General features: G+C 35.7%; 3 protein-coding genes and 1 long non-coding RNA gene across 12 annotated transcripts; 3 read left to right on the top strand and 1 right to left on the bottom strand.

The window, feature by feature from the left end:
• Window positions 1-2324: 2324 nt before the first annotated feature.
• LOC110226938 lies at window positions 2325-4086 on the bottom strand. Of its 8 annotated transcripts, XM_021019929.1 has the most exons (5): window positions 3619-4086; window positions 3277-3404; window positions 3056-3173; window positions 2719-2773; window positions 2325-2584 (listed from the first exon to the last, which is right to left on the bottom strand). In XM_021019929.1, exons 2-5 carry the CDS (start codon window positions 3311-3313, stop codon window positions 2525-2527), a joined length of 270 nt encoding a protein of 89 aa, XP_020875588.1. In that variant the 5' UTR covers window positions 3314-3404; window positions 3619-4086; the 3' UTR covers window positions 2325-2524. The 8 variants fall into 8 exon arrangements, 4 of the variants coding, with proteins under 4 accessions (XP_020875588.1, XP_020875586.1, XP_020875580.1 ...); XR_002330837.1 differs by having other exon boundaries at window positions 2719-2936; window positions 3026-3404; XR_002330838.1 differs by having other exon boundaries at window positions 2719-2929; window positions 3026-3404.
• Window positions 4087-14504: 10418 nt separating this feature from the next.
• Window positions 14505-15830, top strand: LOC110227077. Its single transcript, XM_021020208.1, has 3 exons — window positions 14505-15141; window positions 15200-15219; window positions 15362-15830. The coding sequence occupies exons 1-3, from the start codon at window positions 14814-14816 to the stop codon at window positions 15770-15772; spliced, it is 759 nt and encodes a 252-aa protein (XP_020875867.1). The 5' UTR covers window positions 14505-14813; the 3' UTR covers window positions 15773-15830.
• Window positions 15831-17580: 1750 nt separating this feature from the next.
• On the top strand, window positions 17581-18927 carry LOC110227327. The gene is made up of 3 exons (XR_002331094.1): window positions 17581-18136; window positions 18290-18359; window positions 18795-18927. It is a non-coding gene; the product is annotated as an uncharacterized LOC110227327 (long non-coding RNA).
• Window positions 18928-20436: 1509 nt separating this feature from the next.
• LOC110226928 lies at window positions 20437-24120 on the top strand. Of its 2 annotated transcripts, XM_021019869.1 has the most exons (3): window positions 22626-23143; window positions 23226-23325; window positions 23410-24120. In XM_021019869.1, exons 1-3 carry the CDS (start codon window positions 22743-22745, stop codon window positions 24091-24093), a joined length of 1185 nt encoding a protein of 394 aa, XP_020875528.1. In that variant the 5' UTR covers window positions 22626-22742; the 3' UTR covers window positions 24094-24120. The 2 variants fall into 2 exon arrangements, 1 of the variants encoding a protein (XP_020875528.1); XR_002330815.1 differs by lacking the exon at window positions 23410-24120 and having other exon boundaries at window positions 20437-23143; window positions 23226-23296.
• Window positions 24121-25789: the final 1669 nt, after the last annotated feature.

Below are 25789 nucleotides of genomic sequence, written 5' to 3'. Positions count from 1 at the left end.
TTTTCAACTTAGCTTGCAGAAAACGTATTACATTGCCAACAAAACAATTACCATAATTTTGTTACCTAAAGATAAACTTATTTTCCAAGCAACAACCATAATTTTGTTACCATAATTCTAGATATCATATGTTATAAACAAGAAAAAACTAGTCTGATTTTACGAATATGAGTCAGAAAAATGGAAATCCAAGAGCATGATCAAGGAAATTTGAAAACCGAATGTTGTTATGAATCTCGTGTATTTTCTTATTAATGAATGAGGTTACAACTTATATATATACACAATAAAGGAGACAAATCCCAATTGGACTAGGAAACCCTAAAGCCCAAAGCCCACTAAGACTAACATAAACCGTCATTGGGCGAATCTTCTAGAAGATAGACATGGGTTTTCTAGAACATGGACATGGGCCACGGTTATGGAGTCCATCCGTAATGTGGTTTACAACACTCCCCCTTGGATGACATAACCGTGTAGATGCCAAAGGATCTTTGTAATGCGCTTGGGGATGCTGCCTCATTAAAACCTTACCAGGAAAACCCATTGAGACAAAATCACGGTGAAGGAAAAAGAGTACAACACGCATTACTCCTCCTGTTTTGGTCATCCCTGCAAGTCCTTAAGTCTCCGCATTCTAATTTGATGCGTGAGCTTCCTTAATGTTGTTGTCGGTAGTGCTTTAGTGAAGAGATCGGCTGAGTTGTTGCTTGAACGAACTTGCACCACTTGAACTTCACCATCCTTTTGTAGGTCATGCGTGAAGAAGAACTTAGGTAGAATGTGCTTTGTCCGATCTCCCTTGATGTAGCCGTCCTTGAGCTGAGCGATACATGGCTACGTTGTCTCCACATATGATGGTCTTTGATGTTGTAGTAGCTGCGCCTTGAAGAAGGCTGCCTACGTACCCTTGGAAGGGATCAAGCCACACGTAGTTCCTATTTATTGACCATGCCATAATCTGATCTTACCTGCATCAGCAAAACAAACTAAACCAAGGCAAACTAGACCCTTTTTTTGGTTAGATCAGTATAGAATAAACCCAAATAAACAAAGTAGGAAGAATAAACTTTAAAATTTAACCAAACCTTCCTTCAAACCTTTCCAGTGCCTTTGGGTTGATCATGAACTAAATTTAGACAAAGGAGGTTCACAGCAAAACATATGTCTGGTCTAGTGTGGCTAGCCAAGTACATTAACGTTCCTATGGCACTGAGGTATGGCAGTTCAGGACCGAGAACTTCTTCCTCGTCCTTCTTTGGACCGAATGGATCACTATCCAATCCAAGGCTTCTCACCATCATTGGGCCTGGTCAATGGGCGGGCCTGGTCCTTATTAAATATCCTTGAGTACTTTTCAGTATATGCCTTTTGATGCACAAGGATTCCATTATTCATGTACTCAGGTTGTAATCTCAAACAGAACTTAATTATTGCCTAGGTCTTTCTTTTAGATATACTCAACTGTTTGGTCGATTACCCAGAGGTTTAAATTATTCATATACACTGCTATGATTACAAATCTTTTGTTTGCAAACCTCTTTATGAAAATACATGGACTAATGGGATCATTTATAACATTCCATACGCCCATTTGGTCTAAGTCCATGAAAGGATTTGTCCAGCCTTATGCAGTGATATTCTCGAGAATCTTTCTTATCTTTGAGCTCAATACCCTCTGGTAATCTCATATATATTATCCAGTAGACTTATATAAATATGCAGGCATTACATCCATTAGCCGCAAATCAAGTCTTTCTCTTTTATATAGCAAGAATTAGCAAAATTTAAATGTCTTAGCATCCACCACAGGGGAGTATGTTTCTTCATAATCTATCCCCGGTCTTTGTGAGAATCCTTGTGCTATAAGCCGTTCCTTATATCTCACGATTTCATTATTCTCATTTCTCTTCTTCACAAAGACCCATTTGTGTCCTACTGGTTTTTACATCGAATGGTGTCCTTAAGGTCGGACCAAACTCATTCCTTTTCTTAATGATTCTTAGCTCCACGTTTTATGGTCTCACTACAAGAAATATGCACATTGTTAGCGCGGAAAATATGCTATCATACATATAAGATAGCGAATTCACTAATGCTATGACATCGGCAGCTATAATAGGTTTTTGACATACGATAGCATTTTTTTTAATGCTATGATATATACAGATACTATGGCAAAATTACAACGCTGTAATTAAATCTTATATAGCACCTGCATTTTGTTATCATAGGGCATTCTACAATAGCAAGTCTATACTGCGATTATTTTAAGCTATTTCCATATATAATTATTATATATGAATCCTATTTTGCAAAATAAATTTAATTGGATTTATAATATAATGTTTATATTTCATAAATCATCAACATACATAACAATATTATTACATTATCCATTTTAACATAACATCATACCAAGTTTTAAACAAAATAAAGCTAACATTCTAAAGACAACTTCAATCTCATCCCCTCTATGTGCGTTGCCTTCCCATTAGCTTGCTCTTTCTCTCCTTCAAAGAACTTAGGTTGTCTCATTCCAAGCAATTCTCACTTCACTGCCTTCTCCAAAGCAACAATAGTCCTAAAAATGCAGTACAATAGACAAGCTTATTAGCTTCAAATTTCCTTAAAATGCAGGGTATATCTACTAAATAATTTGAACTGATCAGCTGCTAACCTTATGAAAACACGAGAAATCAAAGAGTATTAGTTTACCTTGAAGTCTTGATGCCGAAAGGAAAGCTTGTGGATAGCCTGAATTAGTTTGGAACTGAAATTGCCAAAACCAAAACCATCAAGAGTAACAAAGACGAAGTAAAGTAAATAACCTTCTAATTTTTATGAAGAAGGTTGGATCTCATTCTGTTTTGCTTGATCAAGCTTTGCGATAGCCGAATATGATAGTTCCATCATGTTATCATTGTCTCTATTTTCTTGAAGTATCAAGGGATAAGAATTCCAATCTCATTTACTAGGCAAATATTTAATAAAATAAGCATTAAGATTCATAAAGAAAACGAACCTGTCCTTATTGACCAGTTTCATTGCTCACATGGGAATTAAACTAGCCTTGACCAAAAGAATTTGTAATCCATACTTCTTCATCCTCCTCAAGAACAAGAGATGAAAACTTTCAACAATGTTGAGTATCCATCTGTGATACAAAATTGCTGCAAGAAACATAGTTTTGATATCCAAAATCAAATAAGAATTAACGATTACTCAAAAGATGAGCAAAATAAGAGAAACAGAGAGATCAAACAAATCACTAACCATTTAAAATCTGCAAACACATAGATGAATAAAGCATGTATCCTCCACTTAGACTAGCCCATTCACCTTCTCATTTACAAGCAAACACTCTTACTAACCAATTTCATTCTAACTTCTCAATTCCAGACCTAGAAACTAAACCAACCATCATCATTACGATTACTCAAAAGATGAGCAAAATAAGAGAAACAGAGAGATCAAACAAATCACTAACCATTTAAAATCTGCAAACACATAGATGAATAAAGCATGTATCCTCCACTTAGACTAGCCCATTCACCTTCTCATTTACAAGCAAACACTCTTACTAACCAATTTCATTCTAACTTCTCAATTCCAGACCTAGAAACTAAACCAACCATCATCATTACTCATGTTCTGTCTCGAAGCAAAGGACATATACATTACCGTTTATATTTCCGATGTAGCAGAGACAACATTCAAGTATGGAATATCGTCGAACACTTGGCGTGCTAGACATGGCAGATTTGAATCCACGAATACAACCAGCTTGGGAACATAATCATACTCGAGCAAGGATAACTCTGATTTCTTTGTTTTACTACACTCAAATCGTCAACTAATTCTCCTTGTTCTTCCTCTCAACCCTTCTTCATCTTTTCTTCTCCAAACTCTCACGTTCTTGCTTTAGCCCTTGTTGCTTCTCCTGTTCTCCATCATCAGATTCGTCATGCTTTTCTGATTCTTTATCAGTAAACTCTGTTGCTGACGAGACCTATGAGAGTAAGATTTCATCCGCAGAGTTTTACCGAAAGTAAGAGAAACTAAAGACCAACCTTGCTTTTAGATCTGTGTGGGAAATAGGAGATGTTTACCCCAGAACTCCATTGTCGTAAGAGGTTATGACCTGAAGGCGACGATGCGTCGAAGAAGATGGTTTTAGAAGAAGATTAGGCTTCTTATAACCACAAAGATTTTTGGGAGGAGAGACGACGGCGTAAAGGCCATTGTTACTTAGAGCGGTGATGAAGTCGTGTTCCCAAGAAGAAGAAGAAGAAGAAGAAGAAGAAGAAGAAGAAGAAAATTGGATTTGGACCTTGGATGATTGGTATGGAGCAGATCTGGATTTCTGATTAGGGTTGTTGCAAATGTTGATTTGGGTTTTATGTTTTTTTTTATGTTTTTTTTCTTTGTAGTAATATTTGAAAAAATAGTGGCGGTCACATGCGAAATTTTAAGTTTTCGTTCTAATTTCGCTAAGTGTTGGTGGTCAAAGTGATTTTAGTTTTGATCTGAATTTTAATTTTTTATTTTGCTATTACAAGGCTTAGCATTGTTGAAATGCTATGATATTGTTATCAAATCCCGAACACATCTTTAATAGCAAATACGAAAACTGTGCTATCCTAATATGCTATGAATGCTCATATTTCTTGTAGTGTCTTGTACCATTTAATCAATCAAGTCTTTGAGTGCACTCTAGTATAGACGTGGGCTCCTGATCCTCATTTATATTCAAAAATTCAAGTGCTACCTTGCATGCAAAATCATCTTATGTCGACATTTTTTATATGTTCCATTATGTTCCAGACATGATATAATCGATTTGAGATTTATTATGGTCAGGACCTTTAATACTATGCAGCTTGGCGTCCCAAGCTACATTATATGGTACCTGTACCTTAGAGCCGGCCGACCTTATCTCCATGTCTGGGATGGTTTCCTTAGTAACCTCGGATTCCTATTGCATCTTTCTTTAATTTCCGAGGGTTTTTATCATTGGAACTTATTGGTCTACCACGTTTCTTACGTTGTCTAGACTCTGTAGCAACTTGATTGTGTTCCTTGTGAACATCAATTACGTACTGGTGCATTACAAGCTGGTATGTACGCTTTTATAACTCTCTTTAGGTCATCAAAGGAATCTGGCAATTCATTAGCTAGCTTTTGCAAATTTATTATCTTATGGACCTCTGAATCACACATCAGAGTCCAAGGATCTTGCCAATTTAAGGATGTTTGATTCCATGATATTTCTTTGACCAACTTGTTCGTCTCTCCACCTATAGTAGGAAATTCAGATTCATTAAAATGACAATCTGCGTATCTATCCTTAAATAGATCACCCATGGTTGGCTTTAGATACTTAATAATGGTGGGAGAATCAAATCCAACATATATTCCCATCCTCCTTTTAGGTCCCATCTTTGTTCTATGTGGTGGAGCAATCGGTACATATACGGCACACCCGAATGTCTTTAGATGGGATATGTCTAGCTCATGACCCGTTAATAATTGGGATGGCGAATATTTATGTTCACTAGATGGCCTTATGCGTATAAGCTCTGATGCATGTAAAACAGCATGTCCCCAAGCGGCTACTAGAAGCTTCGACCTCATGAGTAATGGTCGAGCTATCAACTAAATTCGTTTAATGAAGGATTCCGCTAATCCGTTCTAAGTATGTACGGGATGTTCCACACTTACCCCCATGGACATACAGTAGTCATTAAACGCTTGGGACATGAATTCACCGGCATTATCTAGACGTATAGTCTTAAGCGGAAAATCTGGAAAATGAGCTCTCAGTCTTATGATCTGGGCCATGCGGTATTTAAGACCGAATCATGCAATCGATTTTAGACTAGTCTATGCGGTATTTAAGACTGAACCATGCGACTATCTTGTCTATGCATCAATGAGGACCATGAAATATCTAAATGTCCCACATGGTGGGTGTATTGGTCCACATATATCCCCTTGTATCCTTTCCAGAAAATTTAATGTCTCTTTATTTATCTTTGCCGGTGATGGCCTTATAATGAGTTTTCCTTGTGAACATGCTTCACACGTGAGATTCTTAGGGATAACTCTTTTCTCTTTTAGGGTGTGCCCCTTTGAATTTATCATAAGCTTACGCATCATACTATGACCCGGATGGCCAAGCCGGTCATGCCATAAAGTGAACTTTTCGTTGGACTCTTTCATTGCCATATTAGCTTCTATCATATTGATTTTAGCATAGTAGAGACCAGTGTATAATGCGGGTATAGTCTCTAGGACTTTCTTATGTCCTTTGGTGATCTCAATTATATTTAGGAATTCTTTGTTCCCTTCACCCTTTGTTTCAATATGGAAACCATTCAATCTTATTTCTTTGAAACTCCATAAGCTCCTCTTTGAGCTGGGTGAATATAAGGCATCGCTTAGTTCAAGATGCGTGCCATTTGGTAATAGAATATGGGCTTGGCCGTAGCCCTCAATAAGATTTGCTATACCCGCTATAGTGCTAATATTGGCATTTTTCATTATGAGATTTAGGAAAATATCTCTTATCTTTTGTCTGGCTCCACTATCCACCACAAATATGTTCTTGTCCTCGGCCATTTCTTATATGGACAAGAATCATGTTTTAAACATAAAATAATATAAAATAAATTCAAGGAAATAACAATCAATGAAAACATAAAATGCAAAGAAAACATAGAGGTTTTGATGTCGAACTCAGATTTATCAACTTGATTCTTTTAGGCAATCAGAAGTCTCATACTCTATTAGATCATCTTGATCATGTTCACCATTTTTATATACCAAATGGGCTTTAGGATTCTTCCTTTTCACACTCTCTTGATAGAGGTCACAACGATGTTTGGAAGTCCTACATATCTTAGCCCAATGGTTCCCCATTCCACATCTATGGCATACTCATTTGGTCGAGTGTTGTGGTTTGGAAATACCACATCGTCCTCGCCCTCGACCACAGCCGGAATTGGGTCTACATCCACGGTTATAGTGGTTCCCACGGCCGGATGAGTTATAGTGGCCACAACCACGTCCTTTCCATCCACTACGGTTACGGCCGTGTGGTCTATTACTTTAGACGTGGTTAGATTCTTTGGATTCTTTCTTATCCTTTGCGGCCTTATTGGCATCAGGTAATGGGGTTAATCTATGAGGTCGTAATTCACTGTTTTTATCAGTAAGTCGTTATTTTGCTCATCTAGCAATAGACTCATCCACGGACTTATAGTCCTGGATTATGAGACTCTCAATAAGATGGTGGCTAATATTGTCTTGTATCTATCTTTCTCTCTTGGCATTATTGCCTTATTAGATACATTCACAAAGTCCTTTTGACTTTTAGGATAATCTTAGTATCCATTGCCCATTTTAAATAATTATCTCCTAAGAGATTTAGGGCAGTAAAATACAAGTTGTAATTCAACATCTACAAGGAAAAGTTTTGAGTCAAAATCATGTAATCGTTAGTGTCATGCGGTATTTGAGACCGAACCATGAATCGATTTACTTAGGGATTTGACTTTCCTCTTTTGCTTAGGATTAGATTTCCTCTTTTGCTTAGGATTAGATTTCCTCTTTTAATTAGGGTTAACTATTCCTTTTCCTTTTAGGATTTACTTTCCTCTTTACTCTAGGATTAATTTTCCTATTTCACTTATGATTTTAGATTTTTAAGATTTCCTATTTTATTTAGGATTTAGAAGATTTCTATTTCCTAAGGTTTTCCTATCTTGAATAGGATTTATGAATTTCCTAATTTAATTAGGATTTAGAGTATTTTAGAATTTTCTATTTACAATAGGATTTAGGATTTTATTTAGGTTTTCCTGCTTTCTTTAGGATTTAGCTTTTCCTATTTAGAATAGGATTTACGGTTTTTCAGATTTCCTATTTTAATTAGGATTTTAGGGTTTTACTATTTTCTTTAGGATTATCTTTTCTAAGGTTTCTAGGGTTCATGCGATTTTAGTTTTAGGGTTTCTAACAACTTATGCATGTAATCAATCAATAAAACAATAAATCTAACAACCTAAACAACCTCAATCAATCGATTATATTTTAGGGTTTTAGGTTTCCAATTCGATTTAGGGTTTTAAAAGTTTCGGCCATGGCGAGTTTGAGAAATTTTCTAGCAACTTAAACGAGTCAAGCAATCGGATCATCCAAGGAAATAACAATCGCTTATCAAACAAGGTTCGTTTTTAGAGTTTCTCTTTGCTTAACTTTCAAGTTCGATTGTTGGTTCTTTAGCTTTAGGGTTTTGATGTTACCTTTCACCTTATGGGGTTGTACGGACTAGAACCGGGAGCTAAAAACCTCGGTTATCAACTTGTCACGAGCGTATGGTCTTTGGAAGGAATCGCCGAGCAAAGGAGAAAGCAAACGGACGGACGAGCTAGCTAGGGTTTTCAAAACAAATCGGCGCACACTGTATCTGTGCGTGAGGGCGCGTCGGTGCTCAGATCGACAAGCTGTTTGCACTGATAGATTCGTCTCGGCGAGGGCTTCAATTTGATATTTTGCTCGTTTTCTGGGTCCTCACGATGTGAGAGAACGACTTCTTTGAAGTTCCGAGGCAGATTTCTTTGCGTTTTAGGGGTTTGATGGAGATAGAGAGATCGTGAGATTAGGGTTTATGTGTCAGATCTTTAGCTAAGGGATTTAGAGGCTATCGTGCTGATAACGTGTTATGAATCTCGTGTATTTTCTTATTAATGAATGAGGTTACAACTTATATATATATACAATAAGGGAGACAAATCCCAATTGGACTAGGAAACCCTAAAGCCCAAAGCCCACTAAAACTAACATAAACCGTCATTGGGCGAATCTTCTAGAAGATAGACATGGGCCTTCTAGAACATGGACATGGGCCTTCTAGAACATGGACATGGGCCACGGTTATGGAGTCCATCCGTAATGTGGTTTACAACAAATGTAACATTCTTTAGGAATTTCTGTATTTCTTGTTAGGTTAATCGTAATTCCTTAGCCTTGATTCACATCACTATTATTTGATATTAATTAGTATCAAAATACTTGAATTAGGGTTTCGGGATTGTGGAGATGATTGATACGCTTACAGATTATTTGTATCATACTACCAGGTCCGGCCCTTGACAGATTTTTGTGAAACCTTTGTATTGGGCCTCAAATTTTCGAGGTCCATTTTGTGAGGATTTTTTTTGTTTTTGTGAGGCTCCATAATTAGTAAAATAGGCCTCAAAATTAATAATATAGGCTTCAAAATTAACAAAAGGCCCCATAATTAGTAAAAAAGCCTCATAATTAGCAAAAATTTTCTATAATTAGTAAACAATGTCCAAAAATTAAGAAAAATTGTTAAATAAAAATTATAAATGCCCCATAATTAGCAACAAAATTTTCTTTTAGCAGTTTTTACTTTTCCAAAAAGCCCCAAATTTTTTTTCGTATTCGGCTCCGGATTTTACTAGACCGGCACTCCATACTACTTCACGTTTATTAATGTATTTTTTGTTCGCCTTTCTTTAAAATCCCTGCTTACAAAAAAATTGCGTAAATTTCTTAGATTCTTATATCGATTCTCTTATAATTTTCCTGGTTCTTCCTCTTAAGTTTGCATAGTCATTCTCTAAAGACAACACCATCTTCGAATGTTTCAGAAATTTGCGTAGACAAGCGTCAGGTGACAATTTGTTTGAGCTTCCTAGTTATTATGCATGTAGCTAGTAACCGACTGCTTGATATTCGCATTTCCTCATCACTAAAAAAATAAATAAAAAAACTACAAAAAAACATTCCATGTTTAATTCCTAAAGAAAGTTACTACGATTCGGTTTTCAAATTTTCCTCGCCTGTTGAGAGTCATATGCTTCCACAAGAATGTGATTGTATATCTAATTGATCCAGTGATGGTGTACTAGACCTAGTCTTCTACATTAAGTAATTAATGGTCACAACTCACAAGGAAGCCTAAGGAAGAAACGTGAACGCCATAAAAAACGACAATCTGAATAATCTTGAAGGAGTTTGCCTCACGTTCACTAAACGCAGGGGCGGACGTAGGTAGAGGAGAGGTGGGGCACGTGCCCCATACTCATTTCTCAATTTTGTTTTCTTTTTGTTTCATTTGCTCAACTAATATATGTATTAAAGCTAATAAATTTTCTCAAATTTATTAGGTTATGTCTCATGTACAAATAATTTCTGAAAATTTATCAAATTCATTAAGGTTGTGTCTAAGTTTGTGCTTTTGGGTTTTAGATCGGATATGGATAATTTGGATAGGATAGTTTATTATCCGTTGAGGTTTTATGACTATGCGGTTCGGATATATGTTGGACTCGGATCGGTCGAAAAAAAAGAAAAAAAGCTAATAATTGTTCAATTATAATAAAAATTGGTTCAATTTTAATAAAATTTGGTTAAACAATTGTACAATTGTGATAAATATAACTAATGATTTTTGGATATCTAGGTTATTTAGATATTTCTTTTTAATTTGGTATTTTTGGTTATAAAATTATAACTAAATGTAACTAATATTTTTAGATATATAATTTTATTTCGGGTTTTAGGGTATAATATTTAATTTTTTGTTTGGTTTGGATAATTCCGTTCAAAACATTTAGAATCTGTTAGAAATTTTATGAATATTCGATTCGATTTTGAAGTCGGATTTTTCCGATCGGTTTTCAGATTTTAATTTTTATGCTAAAACGTAATTGTGTCCCAGGTAAAAATAGCTTCTGGATCCGCCATTGACTAAACGGGAACGCCATAAACTATTTTTGATTCTGTTTCACACTTTCACTTTCAGTTCTTCTATTTTTACATGGATTTTTGTGTGTATATAATTAATTTGAATCTGAGTTTGATGTTCTTTTTTTTTTTTTCTCTTCAAGATGCTTTTCTTTTTTATACATATTTTTATGGCTTTAATTTAAGCATCCAGATACATTTTATTCTGTCTTATCATTCATTATTTCTGAACTATAAGTATTGCAGGACTGAAAGTGTCGTTAAACGTTAATGGTCTTGTCTTCAATTCGCTCAGTAATTTTGGGTATGCAGGATTTGATAAGCTACTTGGCCTTCTTCACCGTTGGTTCTGAAGAGGTACTTGGCCTTGCCATTCACATTTTCTTAAATATAATCCTCACATAAGACTTTGCTAGGGTGTTTATTCACTTCCCTTGACAAACACGTTCCTGGGGAAACCTTGTATGACAAGGAAGCATAAACTTTTTTTTTTTTTGTTTAATGTTAAACTTTATACCAAATAAAAAAGGTTTACATTGTACAATGAAAACCCCAAAAACACACCTAGCTCTTATAAAGAGAGACTAATGGAACATTTTACATAAATACATAGGAGCTTTGCCACACCTAAGGTGGGCTATTGATACAACCAAAATAAAAACCAAGGAGAGAAATTCTGGTAGCGGTATCCTCCAGCGAGAAGGAGATGAGACGATTGTGCATAGTGCGGTCAACAAGAGACTTAGTAGCATAGATGGTATTAGCTTCGGCTGAGAAGACCCTTCTGTTCCGCTCTTTCCAAATCAAATAGATAGAGGTTTGAAGAAGGAGTTTTAAAATCTTACTTGCAAAGTGTGGTGGAGAGGACTGGACACTCAAGACCCACAAAGAGGCTGACGATAAAGAGATTGGAGGGTTTGGAGAAATCTTTTCCGCAAAAGAAACCCAAACCGATCTTGAAAACTCACACTCAAAAAATAAGTGATCATGAGAGTCCAAACCTGCAGCACAAAGAACACAAGCAGCAGGGACAGTCATTCCACACTGCCGCAATCTGTCTCTTTTGCTGAGTCTTCCTGCGCAGCTAACCATTGGATAAAAGAGAAAAACCTTGGGACAGCTTCCTTAAACCAAACAGCTTTACACCAAGGCACATGAGGAGAGACTTGTCTAATCTGCATCCATGTTCCCTTGGAAGAGAATTTTTCAGAGAAGGTACCAGATGGCTGCTTCCATTGATACCAATCAGAGCCTCTAGAAGGAGAAGGTGTGTCCACATTAGACAAACATACCTGCAGCTTCTCCGCAGGGAGAGATCGTGCATTAGGAAATGCCATTGACCATCTCTAGTAGCCTCCCAAACAGTAGCGTCTCGTCGAATACGCAACTCCCTAGGACCCATCGCACCGAAAATGTCAATAAGGGGCCCAAGATTTGTCCAGGAATCAAACCAGAAAGAAGCCTTCAACCCATTTCGCAGTTGACATCTGATCATGCTCTTGAAGATAGACTTAATCTCAACCATCTTCCTTATGTTCCAACATCTTTGGACGAAGATACTATTGGTTGATGGAGCCATCTCCACGTCTCTCTTGGAGCATAAACGTTTTACTCCGCTGGTTCAAGTAAGTGTATTTGCAAAACCAGTATTATAGCTTTGAAGGTATTTGTTAAAAAGACGGACAAGGCGATCCTAAGAATCCACAGATTTGGTCCATTGTCTATCATTGACAATGCTAATATTTGGAATCTGTGCAAATGCATGATTCCTCGTTACTTCAATTGTGGCACACAATTTCTTGATGTTTTGAGGTTACTAACAGCAAGCAGCTAGGTCTTCAAATATATTAACAAGAGCAGGTGAAAGAATTTTGTGTTTTTTTTTTTTTTTTAACGTCTTTCATTGCAATATAAAAGAAACTTCAGAGTTTAGAAACAGAGAGAATTAAAACCAAAGCCAAAAACAGAAGCAATACAAAAACAGAGTAAAGCCAATGAGGAAATAACCGTAGCCAAACACGTCCAATGCACCGGCGTCTCTAACGTAACGAAGAAAGTGGAGGTCCCGTGGAAGTTTAATTGTTGCGTCTTCGTTCTTCCTCAATCCTATTATGTAACCAAGCTGGTCCTCCACTCGCCAAGTATGAGTTAAAACGTCCATCTCGTGTGACACTACAGACAATATCCCTAGCCAAAGAATTGGCTTTCAGTGAAGAAATGGGGAAAGACACATCCCGCATCACCCGTATTACCTGAACAATTTTATAGAGGATGGATCGATATTTTGGCCAGTCATTCGGTTGAGCTAAGGCACGTATAGCTGCTGTGCAATCTGACCAAATCTCACAAGAATCCACATGAACTTGATGGAGGCTTTGTAAACACCATAAAATGCAATGTAATTCCGCAGCTTCCCTATTAAACATCGGAAGGAATGCATCACGGGCATGTAGAACAGCATCCCCAACATGGTTGCGTAGTAACCACGCTCCTCCACAGTGATGAATATCCTTTGTCCATGAGGTGTGCATATTACATTTGAGCCGTCCCCACGCTGGTTTAGACCATCTTGTTTCAATCCTTGTCTGCCTACGCTAAGAATTTTGTGGTTATTCTAATTTTCCTGAAATTCTTAGTTAAAAATATTAAAATAAGAAAGAATAATAGTCTTTCAAACAACATTCATCAGGATTGGCTCTTTTGAGTTTTATTTAATTTCGAATGACAAGAAAAAAAAAAAGAGTCTTTCAAACTAATGGATCATCTGCCTTATTTTATTTCCAATTTTATTTCTTCTTAAAATCCATTCGAGTAATTATTTGTTACCAAACATTTAGTATTTTAATATATCAAAAGGAAATTGATACTTCTAAAATTTATTTAAGTGTAAAAAAACTTTTGATAAAGAAAGTCATCTAAGATGAGTTTAAAAAAAAAATCATCAAAGAATTTAATTGAAAAAAATAATATCTATGGGGACATTTTCTTAAGCGGCTAACAATCCAAGTTTTCGGTCTTTCCAACCTGAGTTTGATTCCAGTAAGTCATAGTACCCTGCATTGTAAGAATTGAAATTTGTGAGGGTCTTGTAGGTCCAAATGATATATAAAAGCCAATTTAAAAAAAAAATTAAACTCAATTCAAAATTCAAGCATAGAATTGAAAAGAAAGAAATTTTTAATTTTTATTAATCTCTTATATAGTACGGGACATCATCTAGTTACTCCTTAAACCTAAAGTTCTAGAAAACATCATAATTAAATAGCTTAAAAGTTAAATCCTATGATTTTCCTCACTAATAGCCAGTAGGGGAGGATGTAAAGTAAATTATACGAAAAGGGTGTTTTTAGACATTAGCTTAAAATCATGGTTAAATAACTTCAAAGTTAAATTTTCCTCACTTGTTAAAAAATCCTATGATTCACATTCTTATTTATTCATTCTTGAAGGGAGTTTTTGAAGTGACTAAACACCTACATTCAAAAATAATGTCAATGAAATTCAAGTAGTACCTCTTCAAAACCAACATCAATAAGCATTTCTTGCAGTTTATCAAAACCATCATAGCCATGATCATTGAGAACATTCAGTACAAGACCCATAGAGTTCAATGCCACATTGAGATCATCGGTGATGATAAACGATGTTCTACAGCTGAGAAATACTCCATCAACTTCCTCTCCTTCTTCAAACTGAAACTCGCGAGTCATCGAGCTGCCACAACTACATGACCTTGAGGTACTGATATTGCTGTATACCTTACAGCATATAACTCAAATGATATAAAATTTTGTCAGGCAATGAACCTGCTTGCCTCAGTGTCATCTACGTTTAGCTTTAGCTTTGTGTAATCACTCTCCTTTATACTCCTTGGATACAACAACAAGTTCTTACAAGCTTGAGTCTCGAAATTATCATCATCCATGTCTAAAACACTTTTGTGAAGGTTGTGAATAATCCTACGATTGAGGATTGTAGACTTTGATGGTGCTAATCCAGAGGACACATTCCTCAGGAAACATTGTACGACAATGAAACATAAAATGTTCACACCATTGGTGCAACAAGAAACTAGAGTTGGGGGAGGAGAAGCAAATGAACTTGTTCTAACTTTGAAAGTTTATGTTAGAAAGTCAAACCGGATGATTTTATACGCTGAGTGCAGAGAAGAATTTGTTGATTTTCTTTTCACTTTTCTCGCTATACCGCTTGAGTTTGCTCGGGAACTCTCTGTTGACAAAGTGACTATGGGGTGTGTTGGAAATTTGTGCAGAAGCGTAAAAGAATTGAGTTTTGAGCAGGGCCAGTCCAGTAAAATCCGGGACCGAATACGAAAAAAAATTGGGGCCTTTTTGAAAAGTAAAAACTGTTAATTTCTTTTTTTTGCTAATTATGAACATTGTTTGCTAATTACAAGGCCTTTTTGCTAATTATGGTGTTTTTTTTTGTTAATTTTGAGGCCTATTTTACTAATTTTAACACCTATTTCACTAATTGTGGGGTCTAAAAAAAAAATTTCTCTAAATGGGCCTCGAAAATTCAAAGTCCAATACAAACGTTTCACTAAAATGTGTGAAAGGCGGGACCTGGTTTTGAGCAGAGCAAAGAAGCCACTAGTGTTTTCAATTGCATTCTTCCTTATTACTATAATTCTTGTCGTACGCAGCTTCTCGATATTGTCATCCAGGAAATGCCAGAATATGAATGCTTGGTTTCCCGCCGCAGTTATAATAGTAGCAAGCTCTCCAAAAAAGTCAACAAGAATGTGCTTGCCGAAGGTGAAAGAATCGCCAAGTTAATTCCAATGGTTTCATCTTCAGATTCTGGGAATATTCGAATTGTGAAGCAAGAAACGAATTTCATAGTGTCAGATGATCTGGTTGTCACACCTATGAAGTCATCCTCAACAATTTCATTATTAAGCAAGTTGCAAATGAATATCAGTGATATTGAGGAGCAAGTAATTAGTATTGGAAAAGCTCAAGTATGATGATACACTCTACTTGTTTATACTCTTCTGATTAATAAGAAAATCTTACCTTATTTTAACTTTTGAATCTACGTTTGTTTGCATTGCAGGCCATCAGTTTACTGAGAGCTTCTTTGATCACAACCTCTGCATTATCCAATGGTCTCCATTAACACTGATCACAACCTCTTATGTCACACACATAATGGGTCATTTCACACATTACACAACATCATCTTCGGGTCAGGAGCCAAGCTCGAGTCGTATCTCGACCATGTCCGTGACCACGTGGACTGCGACGTTGCCATCTTCCACGGTGGCAAGAACGAGCTCATTCCTGTGGAGTGTAGCTACAGTGTCAAGAGCAAAGTGCCACGTGCCACTGTCCACGTCATCCCTGACAAAGACCACATCACCTTTGTGGTCGGCCGACAAAAAGACTTTGCACGAGAGCTTGAGCTCATTTGGTAAAGATCCCAATCAACTTAAGGTAATATATTTTATAATGATGAAACTCTTTTTCTTTTCTTTTCTTTTTCTATTAAGTATATATTTTTCTTATTACAAAAGTTAGATAAATATCGTTTTTTTTTTTTTTTTTTTTTTAACATCTTTGGATCGATAAGGCCCGATTCATAGCCAATCCCTACTACGCGGGGTAACGCGATTTACTGAAGTCGAACTCCGGTGGAGAAGGCGGGGTCAAGTGGTTAATATCGTTTTCTATTCAATGAAGATTTTGTTTTATTTCCCAAAAGGAAAAAATGTCAAGACTCTAATTTTATTTTCTTTTTATAAAAGAAAATTAGAGTATGGATGTATTGCTCTTGTAGAGCACTACAAGAATGACATATATGACGGTAATACTATATATAAACTAATCATAATAATAATAAACTATAATGAAATAAAATTTGTAAATATAATTACAGTAAAAAAATTGTCAGTTTTTTAACATATATACTGAAGAAACTAAATACACTAAAACTAAACTTTAAATTATAATATATACGCCCGGATTTTTCTCTAGTTGTACTAATGAACACATATAAGAGTTTACTTAATCAATACTATGATAAAAAAAGTGACTATAACTGTAGTTATGAATATTTTGCAACATCTATCAAAATTTAATTTGTTAGAATCCATTTAAGAGTTTAATTTCAATGGATTTGCAATCAATAAATATCTTTACCTATTTCTTAAATTTAATATTTTATTTAATGATAATAAAGGTATTTAACTAAAGTAGACATTGTATATGTGTATATATGTGTAATGCGTATCATCTTTTTACATAATTTGGAGAGATCAAAGTGAAGAGTTGACAAGGGCTTAACAAGGTATTGTTGTTGTCGTCAAGTTCTTGCCGGCAGTTCCTGAACTTATGTTTCTTTTCCTCAATTTTGTAGATAATTCATATTTTACTAGGTTTATAATTTAATTGATAACACATAGCTGTGGATTGTTGAATTTTTCTGTTCGTTATATTTTCATTATATATGCCATCTGGTATTTGGGGTGGCCGGGTGGGGGAGGATCTATTGTTTAAAGTCGAAGATTTTAGAAATTATTCATTGTCACTGAAGAAAAAATCTCTATACAGTGGTTAGAATCATATACTACCTCCGTTTCGTTTTACTTGTCGTTTTAGAGTTAAAATTTTGTTTCATAATAGTTGTCGTTTTAGGTTTTCGATGCAAATGTTTGGTGAAAATTCCAGTTTTATCCCTACTGTTTTAATGTTTCGGCCAATAAAATTTTTTTATAAAATATATTAATAGAGCGTAAAACAGAAAATTTAATGCTTTTCTTAATTTGTGTGAGAAAACCTTAAACGACAACTAAAACGAAACGGAAGGAGCATATGAAATGAGGTGAACTCTCTCCATGAGAGTGCACGTCAGCGCTCCTACATCTGCCACATCAGCACCTATTATTGTGTATTTACAAAAAAATAGGAAAAAAACCCATTAAAAGTAATTAGACTCTATTTGTTCCAACTTTTACTGAATGAATCAATTAATGACATTTCAGTTTTACCTGTTTCATCTTCCATCCGATTCATGCCCTTCGTCTTCTTTATCGGAATCTTATTTGCCAATCTTTCCAACTTCTTCGTCTTCATATTTTATCATCTTCTATTTAATTCAAATTCGTTATAATTTTTTTTTATTTATTCACCTCCATCATCCTACGCCTACATGTAATTTCAGTGGTTATGTCGCTTAGTGGTCTCGATTCGTATAGATCTTCCCTGCTTTTGAATGCATATAGAATCGTTGGCGATCATCGGCCAGCCACTAACTGACTTGGTGCGAGCTCTGGCGATGGTTGCGAAACGAGCTTTTCTTTCTTTTTTTTTGTTGGTGCCATCAAAGCCAGGTTTGTAGTCTGGGTTTCTTCCTTCACCGTCAACATGTGTTATATTGTTGTTGGTCTTTTCAGATTGTAATAGTATATTTTGAATCCAGTCCACAAATGTATGGCAAAGCTCGTTCACCTTTATCTCCGGTCTCTATTTTTTTTTCTTTTCAGATTCCATAAAAATGGAGTTTAGGGTTCCACTTTGGTGAAGGGGTTATTGTTATGCCAATGCAACTAACAAGTAAGCATGAGCTATTATATCCTCTCAATGTTTTCTTTAAAATCACAAATTGCTAATATGTACGGGATAGAAAAAACCTATACATTATATCATTTTCTTTGCAAGTATTGATCCATGGTGAACTGTAGGATTGTAGGAGAACATGATATATTCAAAAAGAATGGGAAGTGTATTCAATTCTCTACAAATCAACAACTTACATTTGTATCCACGAACTTCTAGGGTTCTTTTATTTAAAATATGTGATTACTTTAGCCATTTTCCAGGATCTCAACCTAAATATTCACGTTTAACTATTTTAAGATGTCTCTCAGGGAATAGATCTTGATTTTAGCCTGATAAATGGAGAAGTTGCAACTGAATCATTGGATTTATGTATGGAAAAAGGTCCAATTATATAGTGATTTTTTATTCCTTCTTTTTTTCTTTTGATAGGTCAAAGCCAAGCTTGGATGAAATTTGTACGTTTAATGTATTTCCTTTCGAATACCGAACATTTTTACAGTAAGTTAATTTTCACGACGAGTACATTCAACGAGAAATAATATATCCTCCCAAATACACTACTTTTAATGTGAGTTCTCAGCTAGGCTAATGTTCATGAAGTAGATACCAAAAAAAAAAAAATTGGTCTCGCGCCGGTAGACATTATCATGTTGCAAAAGTTACAGATGAAACATTTAAATACACTTGTAAAAATAAACACACCTAGCTCACCAATTACACACACAATCATTTATTGTGTAGTTAAACTAACTTTGACCAGCCCTTAAATTATGTGAGGTCTCAGCTATCTGATTTATTGTGTTTTGTTGTCATTGTAAAACTTGATGGTTCTCAGAAGCGCTAGCCTCTTAATAACTCGAGCCTCTATTTAGTTATGAGGTTGTATCTGTACGTGTTTCCTGAGCCTTGTTTCGAAGATGTTTTTAAATCTATTCAATAAGAGTTTGAGAGGGTCAGAAAAGGCACATATTCAAAAATATGAACTAAATAAATTTCAATTTAATATTTTATAAACAAAGGCAGGAATAGTATATTCTAATATTAAAATACGGTCAAACATGTTTTTGATTTTAATCCCTGTTTTTTTTTAGAATTAGCTATGGTTCAATACCCTGCAAGTCACTCACTATTCTAAGGAGTCTAAGAATAAAAGATGGTGGAGGGAAGGGAAATGCCATGAACGTAAGCTGCTTAAAGCTATAGAGGGGTATTGTTCGTGAGGCTCCTTCCACATCTTTAATATATTAGAGAGAAAATATGGAATTATAATGATGTTGTCGAAATATAATTATTTTAAAGCTTCTTCTGTTTTTGACAATCTAAATCAACTTCATTTTACACTACAAGAAAACATAGCAATTTCCGACGAACATTTCCGACGAAATTTTTAGTCGGAATTATTCCGACGGATTTCCGGGGAATTTCCGACAAACTTCTAAGAAAATAATATTTCGTCGGAAATTCGTCGGAAACATAAAAACTTTTCCGACGATTAAAAATTCGTCGGAATTTCGTCGGAAATATTTGTCGGAAACCATGGAAAATTCCGACAATCCAATGTCATCGGAAACTGCTCGGAAACTTGTCGGAAAATTTGTCGGAAACAACGAGGTAAACACGTGATTATTCACTGCACATGTTCCGACGTAATCCCGACAACTTGATCGAAAAAATTAGTCGGAAAAGTTGTCGGAAAATCTAAAGTGGTTACCTTTAATATTTCCGACGAATTTCCGACAAAATGTCGTCGGGAAGATCTGTCGGAAATTCGTCGGAAATATTAAAGGTAACCACTTTAGCAATTCCGACGAATTCCGGAATGTTGTCGGACATTTTGTCGGAAATTCGTCGGAAATATTGAAGGTAACCACTTAGATTTCCGACGAATTCCGACAAACTTCCGACGACATTTTGTCGGAAATAGTCGGAAATATTAAAGGTAACCACTTTAGAATTTCCGACGAATTTCCGACAAAATGTTAGTCGGAAAAGTTTTATATATATACTAGACAACGAAAGAATCATAGACACAAGAAAAAAGTTGAAAAAAAAAAAACAGAAACACAAAAAAATCTTGGAAAAAAAAATGTCTTCTCATAATATTTATAAAATTAGAGAGTGGATGTATAATCGATTAGATGATGAGACCGGAGCTATGAGGCAGGAGTACAAGGAAGGTTTAATGGAATTCATGCAGTTTGCATCTAATCAAGAAATGACGCGTATCGAAGGTATTATGGCATGTCCTTGTGTCAAATGTTGTAATGATCATTTTCTTGCAAAAGACATTGTTTGGAATCATTTATATTGGGGAGGTTTTACACCGGGATATTATATATGGTTTTCTCACGGGGAGGATTTTAGATCGGGTCCTAGTAGTAGTCGTGAAAGAAGAGATGAAAACGTTATAATTAGCGATGAGCATATTCACCAGGAAGAAGATAATGTAATTGGAAGTGGTAGTGGTGAATTTCATGATAACGTAGAAAATACTAATGTTGCGGAGGAACCCAACTTAGAAACACAGGGATTTTTCGATATGTTAGATGCTGCAAATCATCCGATATATGCAGGATGCAGAGAGGGTCATTCTCCTTTATCCGCCGCAACACGTATGATGAACATCAAAACAGACTACAATTTAAGTGAAGATTGTGTTGATGCGTGGGCTGATTTTATCCACGATTATCTACCGGAAGATAATTTATCGCCAGTTTCATACAACGCAATCCAAAAATTGGTATCTGGGCTAGGTTTACCATTCCAAATGATTGACGTGTGTAGAGAAAATTGTATGATTTTTTGGGGAGATAATGTAAATATGTCTCAATGTCGTTTCTGTGGTGCTGAAAGGTTTCAGGTTACTGGTGGGCGAAACAAAATACCATATAAGCGTATGTGGTATTTGCCCTTGGCTGATAGGTTGAAGAGGTTGTATCAGTCAGATCGGACAGCGGAGGGTATGCGATGGCACGCTGAACATGAGTTCACCGGGGAGATTTCACATCCATCGGATGCATCGGCCTGGAAACATTTTTGTTCTACATATCCAGTCTTTGCTAATGAACCAAGGAATGTCTATCTTGGTTTATGCACGGATGGATTCAATCCATTTGGAAAGTCAGGTAGAAAATATTCTTTGTGGCCAGTAATAGTCACCCCTTACAATCTCCCACCTTCCCTTTGCATGAAAAGAGAATTTCTTTTCTTAACCATTTTGATTCCTGGTCCAAACCACCCTCGTCGTTCACTTGATGTGTTCCTACAGCCGCTTATAGAAGAGTTAAAAATGTTATGGTACCAAGGGGTTTGGGTATATGATGTCTCCACAAAGACAAATTTTAACATGCGTGCTGTATTGATGTGGACTATTAGTGACTTTCCCGCATATGGCATGTTATCGGGTTGGACAACTCATGGAAGACTGTCATGTCCATATTGTCAAGATAATACAGATGCCTTCCAACTAAGACATGGCCGGAAATCAAGTTGGTTTGATTGTCATCGTCGTTTTCTAAGACGAAATCATCCATATCGTCGTAGTAAGACGTTGTTCCGCAAGAACAAGAGTATCCGTGATCCACCGCCACCTGAGTATGATGGTGATTATATATTGAATCAATTTCGTGATTTTGATGTTGACTGTACAGCATCGGTAGGGGGTAATGGCCATGTCCGAATTGATGGATATGGAGAACATCATAATTGGCATAAAAAAAGTATCTTCTGGGAGTTACCGTACTGGACAAATCATCTACTCCGCCACTGTCTTGACGTTATGCATATTGAGAAGAATTTCTTTGACAATATAATTAACACCATTTTAAATGTCGCGGGTAAGACTAAAGATAATGTCAAATCCAGAATGGATTTACCCGATATATGTGCGCGCGAGGATCTCCATTTGCTTGCAGACGGAGTAGGTCCTATTCCTATATGGAGATTAGATGCAAGCAAGAAGACCAAGTTTTTTCAGTGGATAATTGATGATGTTAAATTTCCTGATGGCTATGCATCAAATCTATCATATTGTGTTGATGATCACAGTGGTAGATTAGCTGGGATGAAAAGTCATGACTGTCACGTCTTCATGCAGCGTTTACTACCATTTGCGTTTACACAACTCCTACCAAATGTTGTCCATGAAGCAATTGCAGGTACAAACAACTTATCTTTCAATTATTTTAATATGTTATTATTCATGTATATATTCTTTTTTTGTTTACAGTTATTAATTAAATTGCAGGTATAGGTGCATTTTTTAGAGATTTGTGTTCAAGATCTCTAACAGTCGAAGGACTACATACACTTGAAGATAATATCCCGATTATCATTTTCAATTTGGAGAAATTATTTCCCCCATCATTCTTTGATGTCATGGAGCACTTGCCTATCCATCTACCTCGTGAAGCAGCACTAGGCGGTCCAGTTCAGTACCGGTGGATGTATCCTTTTGAGCGTTTTATGTTCCATTTGAAGAAAAAAGTTAAAAATCTTAGCAAAGTTGAGGGATCAATAGTAGCTCAAAGCATAAACGAGGAGACTTCTCATTTTTCGGCCTACTATTTTGCTCCAAATGTCCAAACAAAAGCAAGAAAACCAGGTAGGTACGATGATGGGGGTGTGCGGCCTTTTTACCATACATCTGTCCCAGATATCTTTTCTCAAATCGGGAGACTGAGTGGGAAGAAAAGAGAAGTATGGTTTATAGATCAAGAATTTAATCACATTCATACTTACATCCTCCGGAACTGTGACGATGTCATACCATTCGAGAAGTAAGAAACAAAATTCATACCTTATAATACGCATATATTATTTGCAAAATAATTACTTATACAAAAAAACGAATGTCTGTAGGATCTTTGATGATCAAGTGTCTGGAGCGTATCCAAACATGACAGAGGCTCGAAAAGAGGAAATGAAGCAGACACAATATGCTAATTGGTTAAAATATTATGTTAGTTTTCACCGTTGATTTTACATATATTATGAACATGGTTACTATTTATTAAAATCGTACATTTGCTTGTATGTTTTGCAGATCAAATCAGCCGCAAGTAGGCAGGAACACTATCCAACATGGTTTGAAGAGTTGGTTGGAGGTCCTCTATCAAGGGCAATGGCATACCCGATGTATTGCACTCGAGGCTACGTTTTCATAAAACGTCCAGGGATTACTAACAGAAAAACAGTGAATTATGGGGTCGTTGTTCGTACAGATTCGATAGACTACTATGGTGAAATTACTGATATATTAGAGGTTGAATATCCGGGAGTCATAAACTTGAAATGTATACTCTTCAAGTGTGACTGGTATGATCCTAGAGTTGGAAGAGGTGTTAGACTTACAAAGTATGGTGTCACAGAGATCAACTCGACTAAGCAGTTAAGAAAGTACGATCCGTTTATACTTGCATCTCAGGCAGCACAGGTTTGCTACATACCATATCCACAAGTAGGTGTTCGACAATATCCATGGATTACGGCTCATCAAATAAATCCAAGAAGCAGAGTTGATGGGGTGAAAGAAAAGGAACCGCTACAACAAATTGCAGTAAACGAAATTACGCAAGTAGATCAATCTGTCGGTGACATTCCCCTCGTTGATATTGAGAACATAGAAGTCGAACAGATATGGGAAAATGCGGAAGACGAAGAGGATGGAGAAGAGTTTGAAGATCAAAATGATTCTGCTAGTTCAGATTATTCTTCCGATTCTGAGTAAATCAAATATATCGTCTTTAGTTTTATATATATATTTTATAAAATCTGTTTAAATGCTTTTAAATTTATCATATTATATGCATTATAATTTATTTGTTAAAAAAATCTGTTTCTATTTTATAATAATTAAACCATTCTAATATTTTATTTTATTCATACTTTCATCGGAACTGTCGTATGAAACGTTTGAGATTAAATTTGTACCGCTTAAATATATCTTGATACAAAACAAGATATATTTAATTAAAGAAATACTTGACACAAAATAATTAAAATTATTTAAATTAATATACCCAGTTTCCGACGAATTTTCCGACGTCATTATTTTATCCATCGGAAAATCGTCGGAATTAGGATATATTGAATTAATTTATAGTTTTTACTTTTCTTTCAGAAATACTGAAGCGGGAACATTTACGAGACTCGGGAGATTTAATGTCCAATTTCCGACAAATATGGTCGTCGGATATTCCGTCGGAGATTGGGTCTTAAATTTATTGCCGTTTACTTTTCCCGGGCGTCAGAGAAGTTAATGTAACCAATTTCCGTTCCGACGAAATTTAAAAATTTGTCGGAACATTCGTCGGAAATTAAATCTCGCGGTAACATTTTCCGACAAATGTTCCGACAAATTTTTAAAATTCGTCGGAAAATTCGTCGGAAATTGGTTACATTAATTTCTCGCGAGTCTCGTAAATGTAGAGGGAAAGTTAATTGGTTTGAAATTCCCGCTGCATTTTTTTCCGACGAATTTCTGACAAATATGGTCGTCGGAAATTGTTATATATATACGACTCACAGATTTCTCACACTTCTCACACTTCTCACTTCAAACGTTTTGTTTATAAAATTCTCACTTCTCACTTCAAACGTCGGAAATTGTTATAAGGTAAGATGTTAAGTTTTATTTTCTTCATAATTTTGTTTATAAAATTCAAAAGACTAATTATAAATTTTTTTTTTGATTAAGGAGATGGATAATGGATCGTGGAGTGGATATATGGCGTATTGTAATGAACGTGGGTTTGCTCCGGATTTGAATCTTGGTTCCGAAACCCAACCACCGGAGGATTTTCCCATGGAGGACACGGAAGTTCCGGAGACGGAACCATTGGCGATGCCTACACGGAATGATGATGCAAATCCACTCGATTCTATGACGCTAGACCAATTACTCCGTGCTCCGGGTCGAGATAAATTGAAAAAGATCGACCCAAGCCGTATGAACGGAACAACTTGGTAAGAAATTGTATTATTTAATTTATAGTTTTACGTAGATAATCTTAATTAAATAATTTGGTAATTATAGGTATAGATTCGATAAAGGATTCACAAAGATTATCAAGAAAATCATGGAGAGCGATTTCCCCGATCCCGCTCCGAATCTTACGTCGGTCTCCGGAGACACAAAGAAACGTTGGTTTAAGGCATTTGCGGTTAGTTTATTTAAATAAAATTTATGCTTTATTTACTTTGTTTATAATTGTAGCTAAAAAAATTAAATTTTAAAATTTTACAACACTAAAAATATATATATTTTAAATTGTTTAACATTGTAGCAAAAATTTAATTGGGATTATGGTCTTACGGGCGAAGTACAAGAAAAATTTGAGGAGATATGTGGGGTACGTTTATTGGATTATGTTTATGGATGGAAAAAGAAATGGCTTAACGGGAAAGAAAAGCCAAAATGGATG

Source organism: Arabidopsis lyrata (genome assembly GCF_000004255.2).
Source record: "Arabidopsis lyrata subsp. lyrata unplaced genomic scaffold ARALYscaffold_9, whole genome shotgun sequence".
NCBI lineage: Eukaryota > Viridiplantae > Streptophyta > Magnoliopsida > Brassicales > Brassicaceae > Arabidopsis > Arabidopsis lyrata.
The sequence above is the reverse complement of the archived record's forward strand: the minus strand, read 5'-3'. Positions and strand labels throughout refer to the sequence as shown.

Excerpts from the sequence above, each read along its gene's own strand:
- LOC110226938 (XM_021019921.1), bottom strand. The coding sequence starts at position 3,757 with ATGTCTAGCACGCCAAGTGTTCGACGATATTCCATACTTGAATGTTGT. Across the intron at positions 3,174-3,684 it reads CTACATCGGAAATATAAACG|CAATTTTGTATCACAGATGG; the intron begins GTAATGTATATG and ends TGTTTCTTGCAG. Across the intron at positions 2,585-2,718 it reads TTCGGCATCAAGACTTCAAG|GACTATTGTTGCTTTGGAGA; the intron begins GTAAACTAATAC and ends CTGCATTTTTAG.
- LOC110227077 (XM_021020208.1), top strand. The coding sequence starts at position 14,814 with ATGAAACATAAAATGTTCACACCATTGGTGCAACAAGAAACTAGAGTT. Across the intron at positions 15,142-15,199 it reads AATTGGGGCCTTTTTGAAAA|GCCTTTTTGCTAATTATGGT; the intron begins GTAAAAACTGTT and ends GCTAATTACAAG. Across the intron at positions 15,220-15,361 it reads GCCTTTTTGCTAATTATGGT|GCGGGACCTGGTTTTGAGCA; the intron begins GTTTTTTTTTGT and ends AATGTGTGAAAG.
- LOC110226928 (XM_021019869.1), top strand. The coding sequence starts at position 22,743 with ATGGAGCACTTGCCTATCCATCTACCTCGTGAAGCAGCACTAGGCGGT. Across the intron at positions 23,144-23,225 it reads GATGTCATACCATTCGAGAA|GATCTTTGATGATCAAGTGT; the intron begins GTAAGAAACAAA and ends GAATGTCTGTAG. Across the intron at positions 23,326-23,409 it reads CTAATTGGTTAAAATATTAT|ATCAAATCAGCCGCAAGTAG; the intron begins GTTAGTTTTCAC and ends TATGTTTTGCAG.